The sequence below is a fragment of the Microtus pennsylvanicus genome, chromosome 6, assembly GCF_037038515.1.
Source record: "Microtus pennsylvanicus isolate mMicPen1 chromosome 6, mMicPen1.hap1, whole genome shotgun sequence".
Taxonomy (NCBI): Eukaryota; Metazoa; Chordata; class Mammalia; order Rodentia; family Cricetidae; genus Microtus; species Microtus pennsylvanicus.
The window spans coordinates 46,675,158-46,695,803 of record NC_134584.1 but is presented as its reverse complement, the minus strand read 5'-3'; the positions used below and the strand labels follow the sequence as shown (position 1 = coordinate 46,695,803).

Here is a 20,646-nt window from a genome sequence, read left to right as displayed (position 1 = left end):
TGCAAGGGCGGAAGGAGGGTGGGGAAGAGACAGGTGGGATCGGATGCATGATGTGTAATCTGCAAAGAATTAGTAAAAGTTTAAGAAAAAAGTTAACTGAGTCAATCAATTCTGGTCTGCTGTGGAGTGTGTGTGAGATGTGTGTGAGAGCTGACCCTGCCCCTCACCTCATATGCCCCCTAGAGCAGTTGAGTGAGATGGCCCTGCGCCTTGCCTGGGTAACAGCGGAGCTGGCCCTGTGGTGAGTGTGGGTGAGATGTTGTTGATCTGCGTGCACTAACAGCCACACACCCATACAATGCTCTTGAAAACAACTGAAAATGTTTATCCTGTGTTAAGAAATAATCAGGTTACAGGAGGGGGACCTGAATTGTTTCAGACAAGGATTTTCTGTTGTCTAGGCACCCAGGAAAGAGACTGTGGTTGATTAACTACACTTGTATACAAAGTGTCACAGTATCTTCCAGACTGAATTACTAAACTGTAGTCCTGGGGCCCTAAGCAGCAGGTGCCATCACCACGGACACCCTTGCTGCTGTACTCAGATGGTGGAGTTCATTTACCGCCAGAGCCCAAGACATCGGATACTGGCCCTTCACAAGAAGGTTTGCTTTTACAAAAATCTACTTGGTAGACAAAAAGCTTCAAGAATTGAGCTTGTTACAAACAAAAGCCGAGAGTTATCTTAAAGGATGAAATATGTGTAGGAAACACTGACAAGTTCTGCTCATTTGGAGTACAACTCACAAGATAAAACCACTGCTTTTACAACAAATATTTACTATTTAATTGTTTTACAGAAAACAAATTTAAATAACAGATACTTATTTTTGCTGTTCATATTTCACAAAGCTGACAAAATACAGGGAACAGTTCTGTGATTAAACAAGAAATTTAACATTAGGAATTTTCCTTAGGCTTCCACTTCCACGGCTGAAGAGACCACACAGACTTGCGCAATGTCGTCGTATTCGTATGTTCTCTTTAAGAATGTGTCAGTGAGTCTTAGGCCAGAGACACTCTAGAGAGAGAGAGAGGCACTTCAGTTTTCAATCACCGATGATTATTAGAGAAAATACGGCTATTACAAATCATAATTTAGCCCACCCTGTTGATTACCAAAAAGAAAACGTACCTGGAGCCCCTGTACTGAAGACAGGAGAGTCAGGGCCAGGCAGAGTGAGGAGCTTGGATGCAGCTTTCCTAGCTGTCTTCCCGAAATCCCGCACCAGTGGATAGAATTAGTATTGCACATTTCCAGGACCAGGTCCATCGTCCTCTCACTGCTGAGGCAATCAGAGGGCAGGAATAAACCTTGTTTATTTCCTAAGGAGACACCATCACATTCCTTCTACTTTTCAGTAAGTTTACTTTCTGATTGTCCAGGAGAATAAGAACCAGAGAAAAAATGGAAAAAATGAGCGTGTCATTACTTAAGGTAGAATGACGGAGCCAGGATGATGGAGGGCAGCCAGTGTGAGGCCAGGCTGTAAGGAGGCACTGTCTCAAAAGCAAAACCAACAAAAAGACAGAATAAGGACAATGGGGTCACGGCATCCTCCAGGCTTATAGAAGCCTCACACCAGTTGAGGTGGTTTTCCAGTTGTTATCTATCTATCTATCTATCTATCTATCTATCTATCTATCTATCTATCTATCTATCTACCTACTATCTATCTACCTACCTACCTACCTACCTACCTACCTACCTACCTATCTACCTCATGTCTGTGTGTCTGTGCAGGGGTGTGCATGTGGAGGTCAGTGGACAACCTTGCAAGAGTTGGCTTTGTCCCTCGTCCATATGGGTTCTGGGACTCAGACTCAGGTTGACACACACACCTGGCAGCAAATGCCCTAGCCCAGGGAGCCTTCTCACTCCTCAGAGTCTGGAGACAAGGTCTCATGTCCTCTGGACTGCCTTGACACTCTCTTTGTAGCTGAAGATGACGTTGAACTTTTGGTCTCTTCCCTCAATTCCTCCAGTGCTGCTGTTACAAGTGTCACCAGCTAGAGTCAGAAGTTCAAGGTCATCCTCAAGGAGTTCGGTGCCAGCCTGGGTTAGAGACCCTGCCTCAAAACAACAACAACCAAGTAGTAGTAGTATGTATATAGTAGCTTCATAGACATAGAGTGTGATCAGGCACTTCTCTAACTTTGAAGGGCATTTCCTAGTTCCTTAGACCTAAGGGATAGAAGTATGAAAGTAAAGTGGTTCTACAGCCATAGTAAAGGGCGACTCAACACTGCAATACTATTGCAGTACCCAAACAGATCATGTGAGTACTAGCAAGACGACTTTGCTGGATATAAGTCGTTTATGCTTTAAACTGTCTATTATTTGCTTCTTCTGTTTATTTGCAAAACTGCTTAATGGCTGGGTGTGGTGGTGGATGCCTTTAGTCCCATCACTCCAGGAGACAAAGGCTGGTGGACCTCTATGAATTTGACGTCAGCCTGGTCCATATAGCAGTTCTAGGCAAGCCAAGGTTACACAGTAAGACCCTGTCTCAAAAACAAACAAAAAACTTTAGCCTGTATTCCCATCACTCAGAAAACAAAAAGATTATTATAAGTTCAAAGCCAATCTGGGTTATATGACAAGACTGTCTTAGAAAACACTCCTAAAGAAAATAGGCAACAGACAAAAATCAGAATCATTTTTCCCAACTATAGGTACCTCTTATGTTAAGTTTTGACCCACATTTTTTCTTGTTCATATTAAAGATATGGCTCAAGTTTAAGCATCAGAGAAATGAGCTGACTATTCTACATCTATGCCATCCCATAAGAGCCTGCAGCTCATCTTTCAGCACTATGAAATCTGAAGGAAGGATAAATGTGGCCTTCTCTAGCTCTCTTCCATAGTGTCAGTAATTAATACCTACCACATATTACCATTAATGAATGAAACACTAGGACTTCAAATATTTATAAACATTATTACCAGTGGTATTCAATATAAGAAGTGACGGGATATTTAAAGGGCACAGAGGTGCACATCTTTAATCCCAGCATTGGGTAGGCAGAAGCAGGCAGATCTCTGAGTCTGAGGCTAGCCCTGTCTTATCCTAGTAAGTTCCAGGATAGCTAGGGTTATACAAGGAGACTGTCTCAAAAACTAAAAAAGGGTAGGGGAGCCGGGCAGTGGTGGCGCAGGCCTTTAATCCCAGCACTCAGGAGGCAGAGGCAGGCAGATCTCTGTGAGTTCGAGACCAGCCTGGTCTACAGAGCTAGTTCCAGGACAGGCTCCAAAGCCACAGAGAAACCCTGTCTCGAAAAACAAACAAATAAATAAATAAATAAATAAAATAAAAAAGTAAAAAAGGGTAGGGGAATAATTAAAAGATTAGCAAGTACTTTTAGGTGAGGAGACAGGGGGCCCATCCACACACACTGGCATTACCTGCAGTTTGTGATTTTACAGGTAATATGGAAAGGTTCTTCTAGGTTCACGGTATCTGGGATGGCCTCTAAAGATAGCCTAACATCTCCATAACCTGGAGCCTGTGAAAAGAAAGTAACACAGTTAAACTACACCTATTAAAGAAACCTTCCGATGCTAACAAAAGTACTATACCAGCACCTTCCCTCAGCAGGCACAGATCTCTAAGTTGATGCTCTGTGAAATTCTGCAGCCCTGCTCGGGTCTCCCACGCTCACCTCTTTTACTGTGAGCTTGGGTAGAACAATCCTGCAAACCTGGACTGTTTGTGATATAATTACTCCGGGACTCAGTAAAATAAAGATGAATCTTGCCTCTAGATAAGGAATGTGTTAGGACACAGGGGATCTGATCTCAAAGGTTTGCTGAGTTCCAGACCAGCCAGGGCTACACAGTGATACCCCGTCGCAAAACAATCACAACAAAGGCTAAACAGCAGGCAAGCGCTATAGAGTTCAGGACACTGCCCAGAGCACCTCAATGTAATGGGAGTCAGATGAACAGTGAGCAGGACTTACGAAAGACAAGAACAGCTGGTAAGCAGCTATCTTAAGTCCTGGTTGGTAAAGTTTAACAAAACACACACACACACACACACACACACACACACTAAAGAGAAACCAACATCTGACTGAACATTTCCATGAATCTCAACACTAGGTTTCTACCAAGCGATCAAAACAACTATTAGTATTTTCTAGAAATCTGACTTCATGGTGCCCTGCTTTTTAGTGTTAAGCTGTAATACCTATGTGTCCCCTGTGTACCCAACCCCACACTGAAGTGTTTGCTAGACTCACCATTCTTTGAAGTTGGCTGGTCTGTAACCGTCCCCTTTCACCTAGGTTTGTTTTCCACACTATGTCCAATTTTCCAATGACTGTTACGCCTTTAATGATGCCAGCTTTTTCTGCAAATTCCTTCTTGGGCTTTAGGCAGTATAAGTACTGGCGTGTATCCATTGGCTGCAAATACCCTCTGGATCCAAATGTAGACACACTGGCAGGTGTAGAAATAGACAGAAAGAAGTCTGCTAGCATCTTTCTGAAGGAAATCTCACATGGTTAATTCTTTTTTTCTTCTTGGTTCTTTGAGACAGGGTTTCTCTGTGTAACCCTGGCTGTCATGGAACTCACTCTGTAGACCAGGCTGATTTCCTACTCACAGGGATCCACCTCCCAAGTGCTAAAGGTGTGCACCACCATGCCTGGCTCATGTGGTTAATTCTTTAGGATACGAATTGGATGATTTACTGCACGGAGATCTAGGAGCAGCCAGAGATTTTAATCCAAATGAAAAGGAATATCTTCCTGATGAGACAGTGAGTTCAAGGCCATCTTGGGCAACTTAGTAAGACTGTCTCAAAATAAAAAAGTAAAAAAGAGGCTTGGGGCTATCTGATGTAGCATATATCTCATAGCATGTGTGAGGCACTGGGTCAGTCCCCAGGACCACCCCTCCCACAAAAAGATGGGGGACAGAGAGAAACTAGCTTAGAAACAGAGCAATATATGCTATTCTGTTTCTCTGTGTGGCACTGGGGAGAGAATCCTGGGTGTTGTACACGCTAGGCAAGTGCTAAACCATTTAGCTACACCACCACCCTCGAGATACACCATTCTAATCTTTGTAATTGCTTTCAAAATGAATGAAGGATGGGAAGCTGTTTTCTCAGTGCTAGTAAAGGAGGCTGTCAGCCTTCCTATATCCTAACCCACCACACGAGCTGTTTACTGCTAGGAATTACTAGGAATCAATTCACTGGAAAAGTCAGGCACGCTCCCCAGCTGCTACCTCCTCATCTACATTAATAATACATTTAATTGTTCCTTCTCTTCTGAAATAGCTATAGAAAGACATGGACACTTTCCACACACTAGTTAAAGTCATCTACTCGGACGTGCATGTCTTCTCATATGCCGATAATTTCTTTTCCAAACTCACACTCACTCTATCTTCATTTCCTAATTTCTTCTCCACCATCCTTCCCATGTTTCAGTTTTATCACTGGCAGAATAATAATGATAGTTTCAGATTTATCTGGGTGAAATGTGAAGGTTAGGGAACAAGTGCAGTTGGGAGGTGGTGCATACCTTTAATCCCAGCACTCAAGAGGAAGAGGCAGGTGAATCTCTGAGTTCAAGACCAGGCTACAGAGCTACGTGAAGAAAACTGTATGGGAAGGGAGAGAGAGAGAGAGAGACAGAGACAGAGAGAAACACACAGAGAGAGAGACAGAGAGAGAGAGAGAGACAACATGCACTTATGCAAAGAAACTTGTATTGGGAAAAGAGAGAAAGACAGACAGACAGATACACACACACACAGAGACAGAGAGAACATGCATTTATGCAAAGAAACTTGTATTGGGAAGAGAGGGGGGGGGAGAGAGAGAGAGAGAGAGAGAGAGAACGAGAACAAGTACTTTCAACAGTGCAACACAAGACGGGCAAAGGCGAGGCTGTTTATGTAGAGGGAGACACAAGGAGGTGTACGGAGACCTCATAGCAATGGCAGACACGCCGTTATGCACTTGTCCAGTGTTACAGTGTGTATGTGTACGACATATACGTGGGCTTCAACTGTGGGATTTTGCTTGTATTAAGAATCAACACTGGTCCACCAATCATAACAAGTGCTACATCAGTACAAGATGGGAGAGCTGGATGCAATGGAGTACGATGCTCTTTGGGAAGCTGTTGCAGAAGGCTAGCTTGAGCTTAACCTGGCAACATGGAGAGAGCTTGGCTCTAAAACACACAAAAAGGCACGTAAGAAAACAGAAACCAAAGGAGAAACTGGCTGCAGAGGACAACCTGTGGGACTTCTACTTTCTCACTGAGGTTATGATGAATCTAAAGCTTCCCTAAAAAATTATGTCCCCCAATTATTTTAAAATAAATCAAAATCTACTAGACTAGGGGACATCAGAAAAGCTTGCATCTTTCCAAATAATAGCAAACATTTCATATTTACCATTCCCCGGCCTGGGTCACCGAATTTAATTCTGTTACATTGTACATTATTGACGGCTCCAGTGAAACTTTCTCCATAAACATGGGTGAGGTTGTAATGTTCTGAATTTGAGCTTCGAGAAAGACTTCATCAGTCTAGGGACATGGAGAAACAAATCCACCAAAATGTCATGAGATTTAAAGTATTTGCCACAATGAAAATATCTTACTTATATGAAAAAATATTAACCACAAATGTGATTAGTTCATGCCTGCAAATCAAAAGTGTCACAATTAATGCAAGAAAAGAAATCTTCATCCTAACATAATAAACAGGAGCAAAGTGAGGTGTTAGTCAACAGGTACCCTGCCAAACAATGGATGTGGGATAACCGGCTTATAGTTTATGTTTTATAGAATCTAGAAGCATGCATTTAACTCATACTTCAGTAACAACAACAAAAATCCCAATCTGATAAGATGTTCAAATGTTAGAAGGGACTTCAGTGTGATGGGCACACTCAGTGCTAAGGGCAGAAAATCAGGTCTTCAGTCAAATATTCCAGCACAACGTAACTAGCGTGTAATTACTTCATGTGAGATAGTGACACCAGTGATGAATAATCTATTTTTATACCCTTTAGGGTGTAGATTTTTTTTAAAGTAAAGAAATTCATAAGTAGTCTTAGTCACTTCTTGGTTCATTTTATACAGATATTTAAGGTGAAATCATAATGTGGGGAGTGGGCTAATGATACTTCAGCTTTTAAACTAGCCACACTGAAATAGTCTATAGACTTTGACAATTTCAAAATGGCATCATTAAGTTCAGTCAGTGCATAACTTCAATATTCAATTTACAAAAACATTGAATTCCCTAGTTACTTCTGCTTAACATTCTTAATTTCATGCCTCTTGGTTCTGGGTCTGTTTTGAGTGACTGAAGAATAAAAAATGTTATGCTAAAGTAATTCAAAAAGTACTCCCCCCCAAAGAAGTTTCAATTATAGAACTCGGAAATTAACTATGCCCTCAAATTGGGAAATTAGGAGCTTTTAAAATGCTAAAGTCAGAAAAATGACAATCATGTAAAATATAATGAAGTTATAATTTAATGTGCCTTAGCAGATTCTCTAGCCTTTTAGACATGTGCTCACGTCAAAACATTAGTACAAGGAATGTTTTTAAAATAATGTACCACCCCCCCCTTTTGAGACAGAACATCTCTATTAGCTCTCCCTGTCCTGGAACTATGTAGACAAGACAGGTGTGCACCACACCCAGCTAAAGCAATGTGCCATTTAAACTCATAATTTGATTACTTTTTTCCTTTTTCTTTTTTCCCCCTTTGGTTTTTTTGAGACAGGGTTTCTCTGTATAACATCCATGGCTGTCCTGGAACTCACTTTGTAGACCAGGATGGCCTCGAACTCACAGAGACCCATCTGCCTCTGCTTCCTGAGTGCTGGGATCAAAGGCATGTGCTACTATACCCAGCTCAGTGACTTTTCCTTTAAAAAAAAAATAAGTGAATATATCCCAAAAATCCATTGCTCTTAAAACAACCCAAGGCCCACATTTCAATTATTAAAATGCAATTCTCTGTATAAAGTAATGAACAGCTTAAAGAAATGAAGAGAAGCAGCATAATGGAAAACCAAGTTAGTGTGAACAGTGAGTACAAAGTCACTGGACATCTGAAAAACGAGGACCAGGGCAGCTCCTACCCATGGACAGCATATGCAAACGCTACGTATTGTAGATAGAGTTGAAACATGAATCCAGTCAGTATGGGAAATTTGCTTTTCTTTTGCCTGCTTTTATCAAAAGGCCAGCTTTACCTGACCCAGATATAAAACCACTGTGCATCTCTTTCAATTGTACATTCTATGTGAGGAATGAAAGGTAATTGGATATTTCACAGCAAAACATTGAAAATCCAAGAATAAAAGATACCGAGATTGTATGTCCCCTCTAAAAAACACCCAAAGAGACTAGAAATTAGAATGGAGCTGCTTCAGTGTGACAATTTAATCTTCAATCTCACAATTTAAAAAGCATGCTCAAATTGTGTATTTCTTCAGAAGCCACAGATCTAGTATTCACAACTAACTGTTTTTCCACTATGTTTTTAGAGAGATTAATTAGGCAAAGTCAAAAAGGGATGAGAAAAGCATATAAATTTATAATAAAAAATGAAATTACCACAGAACTGAGGTCACTCTAATGGAAAAATAAAAAAGAATAATTAGAAAAATCAGAGTTAAATGTTAAAGAAAAAGAATAACTTTAAAATAAAATGCATCTCTGCATTTTTTTTACTTACTAAAGACAGCATTAGTAAACAAGAAAGTAAACAGGAAGCAACATACAGAAATATGACAAACTACTTTTCTAAAACGGTGAAATTGCTATGGTTAAATGACAATGGGACAGAGAAGAACATTATGGCTGAATATTTAAAAAAGAACAAATAGGGAAAGACATATTGAGGGCAGAGTTTGCTCACTAACCTGCTTGTACACATTGTTTACCTGTACAGAATTCTCCTGATGTACACAATGTTTACCTGTACTGCATTCTCCTGATGTACACAATGTTTACCTATACTGCATTCTCGTGATGTACACAATGTTTACCTATACTGCATTCTCCTGGTGTACACAATGTTTACCTATACTGTATTCTCCTGGTGTACACAATGTTTACCTATACTACATTCTCCTGATGTACACAATGTTTACCTGTACTACATTCTCCTGGTGTACACAATGTTTACCTGTACTGCATTCTCCTGATGTACACAATGTTTACCTGTACTGCATTCTCCTGATGTACACAATGTTTACCTGTACTGCATTCTCCTGGTGTACGGTATTTACCTGTACTGCATTCTCCTGATGTACACAATGTTTACCTGTACTGCATTCTCCTGGTGTACACAATGTTTACCTATACTGCATTCTCCTGATGTACACAATGTTTACCTATACTGCATTCTCCTGATGTACACAATGTTTACCTATACTGCATTCTCCTGATGTACACAATGTTTACCTATACTGCATTCTCCTGGTGTACACAATGTTTACCTGTACTGCATTCTCCTGGTGTACACAATGTTTACCTATACTGCATTCTCCTGATGTACACAATGTTTACCTATACTGCATTCTCCTGATGTACACAATGTTTACCTATACTGCATTCTCCTGATGTACACAATGTTTACCTATACTGCATTCTCCTGATGTACACAATGTTTACCTATACTGCATTCTCCTGGTGTACACAATGTTTACCTGTACTACATTCTCCTGATGTACACAATGTTTACCTATACTGCATTCTCCTGGTGTACACAATGTTTACCTATACTGCATTCTCCTGGTGTACGGTATTTACCTGTACTGCATTCTCCTGGTGTACGGTATTTACCTGTACTGCATTCTCCTGGTGTACACAATGTTTACCTGTACTGCATTCTCCTGATGTACACAATGTTTACCTGTACTGCATTCTCCTGGTGTACACAATGTTTACCTGTACTGCATTCTCCTGATGTACACAATGTTTACCTGTACTGCATTCTCCTGATGTACACAATGTTTACCTGTACTGCATTCTCCTGATGTACACAATGTTTACCTGTACTGCATTCTCCTGATGTACACAATGTTTACCTATACTACATTCTCCTGATGTACACAATGTTTACCTGTACTGCATTCTCCTGATGTACACAATGTTTACCTATACTGCATTCTCCTGATGTACACAATGTTTACCTATACTGCATTCTCCTGGTGTACACAATGTTTACCTATACTGCATTCTCCTGGTGTACGGTATTTACCTGTACTGCATTCTCCTGATGTACACAATGTTTACCTGTACTGCATTCTCCTGGTGTACACAATGTTTACCTGTACTGCATTCTCCTGGTGTACACAATGTTTACCTGTACTGCATTCTCCTGGTGTACACAATGTTTACCTATACTGCATTCTCCTGATGTACACAATGTTTACCTATACTGCATTCTCCTGATGTACACAATGTTTACCTATACTGCATTCTCCTGGTGTACACAATGTTTACCTGTACTACATTCTCCTGATGTACACAATGTTTACCTATACTGCATTCTCCTGGTGTACACAATGTTTACCTATACTGCATTCTCCTGGTGTACGGTATTTACCTGTACTGCATTCTCCTGGTGTACGGTATTTACCTGTACTGCATTCTCCTGGTGTACACAATGTTTACCTGTACTGCATTCTCCTGATGTACACAATGTTTACCTGTACTGCATTCTCCTGGTGTACACAATGTTTACCTGTACTGCATTCTCCTGATGTACACAATGTTTACCTGTACTGCATTCTCCTGATGTACACAATGTTTACCTGTACTGCATTCTCCTGATGTACACAATGTTTACCTGTACTGCATTCTCCTGATGTACACAATGTTTACCTATACTACATTCTCCTGATGTACACAATGTTTACCTGTACTGCATTCTCCTGATGTACACAATGTTTACCTATACTGCATTCTCCTGATGTACACAATGTTTACCTATACTGCATTCTCCTGGTGTACACAATGTTTACCTATACTGCATTCTCCTGGTGTACGGTATTTACCTGTACTGCATTCTCCTGATGTACACAATGTTTACCTGTACTGCATTCTCCTGGTGTACACAATGTTTACCTGTACTGCATTCTCCTGGTGTACACAATGTTTACCTGTACTGCATTCTCCTGGTGTACACAATGTTTACCTATACTGCATTCTCCTGATGTACACAATGTTTACCTATACTGCATTCTCCTGGTGTACACAATGTTTACCTGTACTGCATTCTCCTGGTGTACACAATGTTTACCTATACTGCATTCTCCTGGTGTACGGTATTTACCTGTACTGCATTCTCCTGGTGTACGGTATTTACCTGTACTGCATTCTCCTGGTGTACACAATGTTTACCTGTACTGCATTCTCCTGATGTACACAATGTTTACCTATACTGCATTCTCCTGATGTACACAATGTTTACCTATACTGCATTCTCCTGGTGTACACAATGTTTACCTGTACTGCATTCTCCTGGTGTACACAATGTTTACCTATACTGCATTCTCCTGATGTACACAATGTTTACCTATACTGCATTCTCCTGATGTACACAATGTTTACCTATACTGCATTCTCCTGATGTACACAATGTTTACCTATACTGCATTCTCCTGGTGTACACAATGTTTACCTATACTACATTCTCCTGATGTACACAATGTTTACCTGTACTACATTCTCCTGATGTACACAATGTTTACCTATACTGCATTCTCCTGGTGTACACAATGTTTACCTGTACTGCATTCTCCTGGTGTACACAATGTTTACCTGTACTGCATTCTCCTGGTGTACGGTATTTACCTGTACTGCATTCTCCTGGTGTACACAATGTTTACCTGTACTACATTCTCCTGATGTACACAATGTTTACCTATACTACATTCTCCTGATGTACATAATGTTTACCTGTACTACATTCTCCTGGTGTACACAATGTTTACCTGTACTGCAGTCTCCTGTTGTACACAATGTTTACCTGTACTGCATTCTCCTGATGTACACAATGTTTACCTATACTGCATTCTCCTGGTGTACACAATGTTTACCTGTACTGCATTCTCCTGGTGTACACAATGTTTACCTATACTGTATTCTCCTGGTGTACACAATGTTTACCTATACTGTATTCTCCTGATGTACACAATGTTTACCTGTACTGCATTCTCCTGGTGTACACAATGTTTACCTGTACTGCATTCTCCTGATGTACACTGTTTACCTGTACTACATTCTCCTGATGTACACAATGTTTACCTGTACTGCATTCTCCTGGTGTGCATTCTTTACCTGCACTGCCGTTCTCCACAGCTCAGGTGGCTGTATACGCCATCCCACATTGAGAACAGAGCATTATAAAGCTTGTCTTGAATTTACTTATGCTGGAATCTTTCCCTAGAGGAGGATCTTGGGTGATTAAAGTTACCATAAAGTTGTCATAGGTCATACTTCAGAAAAAGTTGGGATAGATCATCCCAGACAATTCAGCTTATTTTCTTCTTATTAGATTTCAGTCTATTGTACATTATGTAAATACATATATAAAAGTAGGCTTAGTAAGTCCAATGTCAAATGACATCTCTTTCGTCAAAGGTATAGCTGGTAATAATTTGTCACTGCTATGTTCCTGAGCTCCTGTCAGTGTTTGGGACACCAGGAGTCACATGTATTGCAGTTATATTATGTTATGAAGTCCCCTCCACCAGAGTAAGTTTCTTGAAGCTAGGGAAGGTACCTGCTTATATTATTTTGCTTCCACACCTGACACAAGGCTTTGAACCGAGCAGGTGACCAAGTGTCTGACTCTCAGTTACTGATTTCTGTATCTGCCTGCAAGACTTTCCTAGTTTAGAAAACCACAGCAAAATTTTTCATGAAACCAGTTTTTATTTAGGTGATTCATGTCAAGCATGATTAGAAACAGTATCAAAACATGTTTGACAAATACATGGTACAAGGACCGTAGGAAAGTATTTCATATCATCCATTCACAATGATGTGGTTTACTCACTACTTAAAATAGACAATTTGATTATGCTATTGGCTGAACAGTATTTGTCTAACCTGTAATTTTGAGAAACTTTGAGACCATAGAGCTTTATTCCACTGTTTCTTTTTGTTTTCGCACTATGTTAGACTACTCCCATTCTTACCCTGTTGTTATTTTATGTACCACTCTATATCTTCTTGTTAATTCCATGCATTTTCCCTTTCCTCTAGTAGGTATTTACACGCTAGGTTCCTTTACTGTGACAACTAAACAACTATAGCTATAACACACCCTTTATTCTGAGCAACAGCGTGACAGGATTGCAAATTCCTCATCACCACCTGGTATAAGTAAAAGAAGTAATCTTTACGACAAAATACCGCTGGAGTAATTCTCAATTTATCATAGAGATTTTGAGGGGTAAAAGGAATTTTCATAAAAAGATTCCTCTTTTTTTTCACGCCAGGGTCTCTATATGTCTCAGGGTGACCTGTAGCTCACTGTGCAACAGAGTTGGCCTAATTCCCTATCCACCTGCTTCAGCATCCCAGCCAAGTGATTACGGCAAGTGCCACCATTTCTAGGTGACATCTCAATTTCTACAGCTCTGGAGGAAATAAAGAATTTTTTGGCAAAAATCTAAACAACAAAATCCTTTCTATTGGGGTCGGCCCTACTTAATTTTCCTCTGTGCTAAAGAATAAATCACCTCCTACCCTTCAAGTTATGTCTTTCTCAGTTTTGCCCAATGAAGCTTTCCCAGTGGCTTTCAAGCCACTTTGCCGCCTGGCTCTTCTTGGTGCACTGGATGCCCAGGGAGGTCTCGCTGCACTTCTCTTCAGTGGATAGTGAGTCTATGCCTGCCACTTGAGTCGTATAACATCCAAAGTCACTGCAAATACTCAGCAGATTGCTGGTATTTGAAAGAAATACCACCACCATTATGGAGGATTGAGGGCAGTTGTTTAACAAAAAGGGTGACTGTCCCAGAAAACCACGAGAGCGGAAGTCAGGACACGCTGTTTGTATGTAGGTTGAACCCAGCAGAACAAGGGACACTTTAAGGCAATTCACTTCCTACTGGATTAGCTCCCTCGTACCAGCAGTTTACTAAACTTGACAGGAAATGCAGCACCTCTGATTTTCAGTCACGATTTCAATGTTTAATTTGAAGTCTTATTAAGTGCCCAACACTTACTTACCTCTGCATTGTAAAATTTGGTTTTCACATCCAGTGGTTTGAGGACCTGGTCAAAACAAAGAAAACAGTCAGGAAACTCAGACTCAATAGTGCTTATTTTAAAATATAGGCTTTAGTGACCCAAAGCCATGTCTAATTGTTAAAGATTTTTTTATTGTATATGCAATATTTCTGTAAAAGAATCAGTAATTTTTCATTTAAATAATTCTTTGGACATTCAATGCTATTTTCAATCATCTTATTTAGACTTTATATTCATTTTATCTCTTTATATTTTTGTGTTTTGTCTCATCAATAAAACGAGATTTTACTTTGAAACAAAATGCCTCATTTTATTATAAAAACATTACACTGGTGATAACGTTTGAACTTAGTCTGACTTTTGAACCAGTTTATACATGAACTAAGAAGGGAGCTATTTAATTAAAACTTGTTCCCCAGAGGGGGAATAATCACACTCCCAGAAAAACAAAAGGCATTTGAAAACAACTTTATCTCTGCCATATTCAATACCTGAAATTTGAAGAATTTTCTGAAGTACATTTTTTCTCCGCCCTGAGTTGTATAACTCACAGCACACACCAAGCTGAAACAGAAAGACGTCTTAATAGTCTGAAATCATTTTCCTTCTTACTTTTTTTGTTTTGTTTTTCAAGACAAGGTTTCTCTGTGTAGCCTTGAGTATCTTAGAACTCTCTTTGTAGACCAGGCTGGCCTCAAATCCACAGAGATCCACCGGCTTCTGCCTCCTAAGTGCTAGGATTTAAAGGTGTGTGCCACTGCTTAGCGTCCACGTCACTCCTTAATAAATTTAAAATACTTCAATTCTACTTATGAATGTAAAAAAGATTACGTCAACAATGTGAAACTGAATCTAAATGAGATTACAGCAGGGAAAACAACATATACGGATATAGACACATGAACAAGAAAATACTGTCTGAGAAAATGAGATCAGGGGGCCGGAGATGACTGAGTGCTTAAAGGGGCCTCCTGTGCTGGCAGAGGACATGGGTTTGACTCTCCACTCACAGGGCTGCTCAGAACAGCCTGCTAAACTCCACTTCCAGGGATCTACACCCTCTTCTGGCCTCCACTGGCTCCTGCACACACCTGATATACTAACTATATTTACACAGTCTCACACACAGACACATAAAATAAAAAAAGTAAAAAAGAGATAGGTAGCTCTTTTGGAATAGGAACTTCAAATTCTTACTTTGTAAGTAGAATATGTCCAAAAATAATGTCCAGAATAAGCAAATGACTGAAGGGGAAAAGAGTTCATTTGCACTAAAGAAAATCCAGAGGCTTCCAGGCGCGGCGCCGACCATGACCCAACAGGGCGTGGCGCTGCAGAACTACAACAATGAGCTGGTCAAGTGCTTGGAGGAGCTGTGTCAGAAGGGAGAGGAGCTGTGCCGGCAGATCCAGCAGGAGGAGGATGAAAAGCAGCAGCTGCAGAATGAGGTGAGGCAGCTAACGGAGAAGCTGGCCCGCGTCAAGGAGAACGGGGCGCGCAAGATCGCCTCTCGCAACGAGTTTGACCAGACCATCGCCGAGACCGAGGCCGCCTACCTCAAGATCCTGGAGAGCTCCCAGACTCTGCTGAATGTCCTCAAAAGGGAAGCTGGGAACCTGACTAAAGCCACAGCCTCAGACCAGAAGAGTAGAGGAGGCAAGGACAGCTGCCCAGTGCCCGTCTCAGCCATGGCCTATGGCTGCCCAGTCCCCGACGTGTCTGTCCTAAAGCATCTCTGTTCTTCGTGGCCTCAGATGCCTTCCCAAGATCTCAGGTGCCCAGAGGGACAACTTCCGACCTCCACCTGCCTTGGGTGACGAGAAAAGCCCTAGGACAGTCCAACGGGAAAGGAGTTCCCAGCTCTGTATCATGGGGACCCTGAGCTCCTGGTTAGCTCCATGAGGGGCCTCTCTCTGAAGCCCCTGTATTTCCTTGGGCTGCCAGGAAGGTCCTGGTCCTAGTCCAAGTACTGTGGGAGCCCCTCACTTTGTCTCCTCAGCCACTGTGGGCCCAGGCCAGGCATGCTGAGGAAAGATTCTTGGCTCCAGAACTGAAACCTTAGGGTCCGCATTAGGGAGGAAGCTAGCTGTGGTGGAGCATGCCTTTAATCCCAGCACGGCAGAGGCAGAGGTGCAGGCAGAATCTCTGAGTTCCAGGCCAGCCGTGGATACATAGTGAGTTTCAACAAAACAAAACCTATTAAAACAATTAAAACGTTAGTATAAAATATTTCTAATAACATGACAAGATGGTTAAATTGTTAGTTTATAAAGAGTTCTTCTAACTCAATCAACAAAGACAAATATGTCACTCCAAATGTGAGGAAAAGAATGCATAGCCAGATTATGAAAATACATAGATGTGTTACAATTCTATAAATAGTCAATACAATGTGAAATGGTCAGTCACACACATAGCCCAGAAGCTAAAATAATGAGACTACATTTCCAGTCTTACAAGGTTTGGCAAGAATTCCTTGGGTTGGTGAGGGTTAGAGAAACATAATTTCTTTATATTGCCAGATGGTGAAAGGAATTTAGAAACAATCTTTTGGTTTAAAGCCTTAAGAATGTTGATGTATTCACACAGAACTTCTACTTCAAGACTTGATAGGCAATATAGCTACACATTATTTTGTTGTTTAAAGTAGCAAAAAACTGAAAACATACTGTGACATTGGAGTAAACAAACCACACCGATTAAACACGTAAGAGGCAATCATTCAGAAAATCATGTTTTCAAGGATATTGACTGATATAGAAAAATATTTACAGTAAATGTAAAAGGATAAAAGCGTGTGTAATACATTATTTATATATTACTATATATTTTTTATGCATGTATATACTTATATGTATATCAAATGGCTGAAAAACACATTAATCTTTTAGTAGCTTTACGCAACTTGGTCTAAATAAATATATTATATGCAGAGATATTTATATGTATATAGGATGACTGGGAAAGAATCTTTTATAGTTCTACACAGCTTGGTAACATTGGGTAATTTAATTTCTCCTTTATACTGGTACCTTGTACTGGTGATAGGCGCTAGAAAGCAAGTTGATCAAAACATAATACCACAGCTGGAGATGGTGGCATATGCCTCTAATACTAGTAGGGGAAGCTGAGGCAGGGGGATCATAAGCTGGAGGGCAGCTTAGCTACATATCAAGTTTAAGAGCAATTTGACTAAATACTGATAACCCCATCTCAACAAAACATAACACCCCTAAGCAAGAAAATAAACACATAAGCAAACAAAAACCCATGTACGTGCACACACACAAATAACAAAACAACAACAACAACAACAGCAAAACATCCCCCAAACCAGCAATCAAAACCAAACCAAACCAAACTCAAACCCCCCACAACACTTGCCCTGGAAGTGTTCACAGTAGAAACACGATATAGCACCTATAGGTTTGGAGACTAGGCGTGGACAGAAATACTACAGTAGCCACGGGTTTTGAGACTAGCCTTGAGTTCTGTGTCTTCTAAAGCAGCTGTTTAGCTCTTTTCCTATGGAACGGTGAATGTACACAATTGATCCAGGAATCTCAGCTTCAGTGGCTAGGAACCGCTGTTCTCTGCTACTTCCCTGGGATATATACACTACAAAGATTTCATGTTTTAACCCCATAGTAACCGTAAAGACAAAAGATTAAAAAAAAAAAAACCCAACAGGTTGTGGAAGCCGAAGCTATATACAAAGGTGAGCACAGCTTCTTTGAAGAAGTAATGCTTCTTCTGAGAGATGAGAAGTTATACAAAATGCCACAGGCAGTTCTTTGTAAGCAAACACTTCACACTACAGGGTGGGTGTGGAGTTAAAGAACACCCACATGACCGCAGTGCAGAAGGAGAAGGAGGACTGACTCAGGAGGTGGATTAGGTTATAGACAGCTTTGGAAGCATACGTAAAGCCAGAATTTCCAAAAGCCAATGGGAAATCCTTCAAAAGCAAAGTGATTGATAAATGGTGGTTTCAGAAATTTGGCTTCTAGGAAGCTTTAATTCAAAGTTCATGTAGCTTCAATAGAGCTGTGGAATTCATCTGATCAAATTTTACAGGTGCAAATTTATATTTAGTGTTGGTAGTATTTATATGTTTTAACAGACACAATGAAGAGAAGGAAAGGGATGATGGAGCAGAGAGAAGAGTAAGAAATAGTTTGAAGAGATAATCGGCTTCTGTGAAGTGACTGGCATAGGGGTGCCACTGGAGCTTGTGAAGCCTAAATAATCTCAGAGGCTCAAAATGTTCACTTGTTTTCAGACTGAAAAACAGTATTCAGTTTCAAATACATTCACAGGTCAGGAATGCAAAAGTCATACCTTGTCTTCTTTGGTTCTCTATTTGACTGTCAAGATAGGACAGAGTAAATGCTTTTGAGAAGCAGTAAACTTAATCCTTACATGTGTGTTCCAATTTCCTTGACTTCATGGTGTATGACATCATCAATACAACAATCGGGTTTAAGCTCAGCCACGGCAGCATTGGAGGCTGAAAGGTTTAAACGCTGAGAACTTGTCTGAAGATCCGCCTTGAAAGAAAAGGTAAGAAGTATCCACATGAGGTTGCTCAGACATCTCCAGGGTAAGGATGCGCAGGGGTGGAAAGGCTATGAGGACAGCTGGATGGTTATCTGGGAAGAGGACTGGGGAGAGTGGTGGGGCAGATTTCTGAATTAAAGACCAGCCGGTTCTACAGAGTGAATTCCAGGCCAGCCAAGGCTACATAAAGAAACCCTGTCTCAAAAGACAAAAACCAACCAACAAAAAGAAAGTCTCTAATGCAGCATTGTCTCCTACCTGGCTACTCTCCAGCCAATGTCCTCTTTACCACTTTAGAATGTCTGTCATTTTAACTCTTAGATAGCAGCCCCCTTTTATGTCAGTTATTGACTATAGGCTCGTATTTCCTTTGTAACATGCATTATAATCTAAAATTACTTTATTTGTGGTTTTTTGTTCTGTTTTCCATACTAGAAATGTCTATAGAGTAGTAACCTCTTGTTTTGTTTACTTCTACGTCACAGTGCCTGGCTGTATTAGTTAGGGTTCTCTAGAGTAACAGAGCTTATAGAATGAATCTCTCTCTCTCTTTCCACACACACCCACACACAAAGGGGATTTATCAGAATGACTTACAGCAGTGATTCTCAACTTTCCTAATACTGCAATCCTATAATACAGTCCCTCATTGTGGTGACCCCAACCATAAAATTTTTGTGGCTACTTCATAACTGTAATTTTGCTACTGTTATAAATCAAAATGTAAATATCTGTGCTTTCAGATGGTCTTAGGCTATCCTTGTAAAAGGGTTGTTTGACCCCTAAAGGGGTCACCACCCACAGGTTGAGAAGCACTGACTCAGAGGCCGCAGTGCAGCTAATCTAACTGTGGCTGGCTGTGAAAGGAGAGCAGCAGTTCACAGCAGGAACCCAGTAGTTGCTCAGTTCACAAGGCTGGCTGTCTCAGCTCGGCTTCAGTTATGCTGGAATCTACAAGAAGTAGGCTCTAATTCCAGTGAAGGAATGGACTTGCTGGCAAGGTGAGGGCAAGCAGGCAAAGAGCAAATACTTCCTTCTTCTAAGTCCTTACACAGACTTCCAGCAGAAGGTGTGGCCCAATTTAAAGGTGAATCGCATTCTTCCTCAGATAAAGTCACCTTTCGATAAGCAGCAACGCATTTTCACATCTTTTGCCACCCGGAGAGATCTATCCATATTTATATACTTTCCCCCAGAAATCTTTCTCACCAATTTTCCAATCCAGCTCTTTCGCTAGCCAGCCAATTCATTGGCTAGAGCACATGAATCAGTGAACAGCTGCACATGTGGCCATTTCTCCTTACAAAGAAAATGTATGGCCATGTGTACTGCCCAGAGTTCTGGCCACTGTGAGGACTTCCCTTCACTGGGGTCCCAGCTGTGCTTTTCTGGGTGGTGCCTCGACAGTGTGCTGGACCATCAACAAACCAGACTCTAGTCTTCTCTTCCTCAGTGAATGGATCATAGGGACACCCCAAGAGGCTATAGTTGCAAGCTTGGCAGCAGATGATCTGTTGGGGGAAGCTGCTCATTTGTTCCTGGCCACCCAGACTCCAGAAATAATCACACAGAAATCTGTATTAATTGCAATTCTGTTTGGCCAATCGCTTAAGCGTATTTCTGGCTAATTCTTATATCTTAAATTAACCCATTTCTATTAATATGTGTATTACCACGTGGCTGTGGCTTATCGGGTAAAGTTCCACAGAAGAGTGCAAACATGCTGTCTGGTCTTCTCCATCTCTTGTTTAACACGATTATTCCCAGTTCCATTCACTTTCTTGCAAATGACAGAAATTCCTTTTCTTTACAGCAGAACAGGTC

The 20,646-nt window shown here is 40.8% G+C and overlaps 1 protein-coding gene and 1 pseudogene across 4 annotated transcripts in view; one reads left to right on the top strand and one right to left on the bottom strand.

Moving 5' to 3' along the window:
* Positions 1-304: 304 nt before the first annotated feature.
* Positions 305-20,646, bottom strand: part of Trappc13 (trafficking protein particle complex subunit 13) — a 35,194-nt gene continuing 14,852 nt past the window's right edge. Inside the window, exons 5-13 of one of the 4 annotated variants that reach the window (XM_075976140.1) lie at positions 18,685-18,812; positions 14,754-14,826; positions 14,242-14,286; positions 8,605-8,622; positions 6,422-6,555; positions 4,246-4,444; positions 3,407-3,507; positions 1,136-1,286; positions 761-1,021 (exon numbers count right to left, since the gene is read on the bottom strand). In XM_075976140.1, coding sequence (XP_075832255.1) covers positions 914-1,021; positions 1,136-1,286; positions 3,407-3,507; positions 4,246-4,444; positions 6,422-6,555; positions 8,605-8,622; positions 14,242-14,286; positions 14,754-14,826; positions 18,685-18,812 — 957 coding nt within the window. In that variant the 3' untranslated portion in view covers positions 761-913. Of the gene's footprint in view, positions 1,022-1,135; positions 1,287-3,406; positions 3,508-4,245; positions 4,445-6,421; positions 6,556-8,604; positions 8,623-14,241; positions 14,287-14,753; positions 14,827-18,684; positions 18,813-20,646 lie in introns of all 4 variants that reach the window. The other 3 variants (XM_075976141.1, XM_075976142.1, XM_075976143.1) reach the window with 3 other exon arrangements.
* LOC142851939 (microtubule nucleation factor SSNA1 pseudogene) lies at positions 15,554-16,171 on the top strand (annotated as a pseudogene).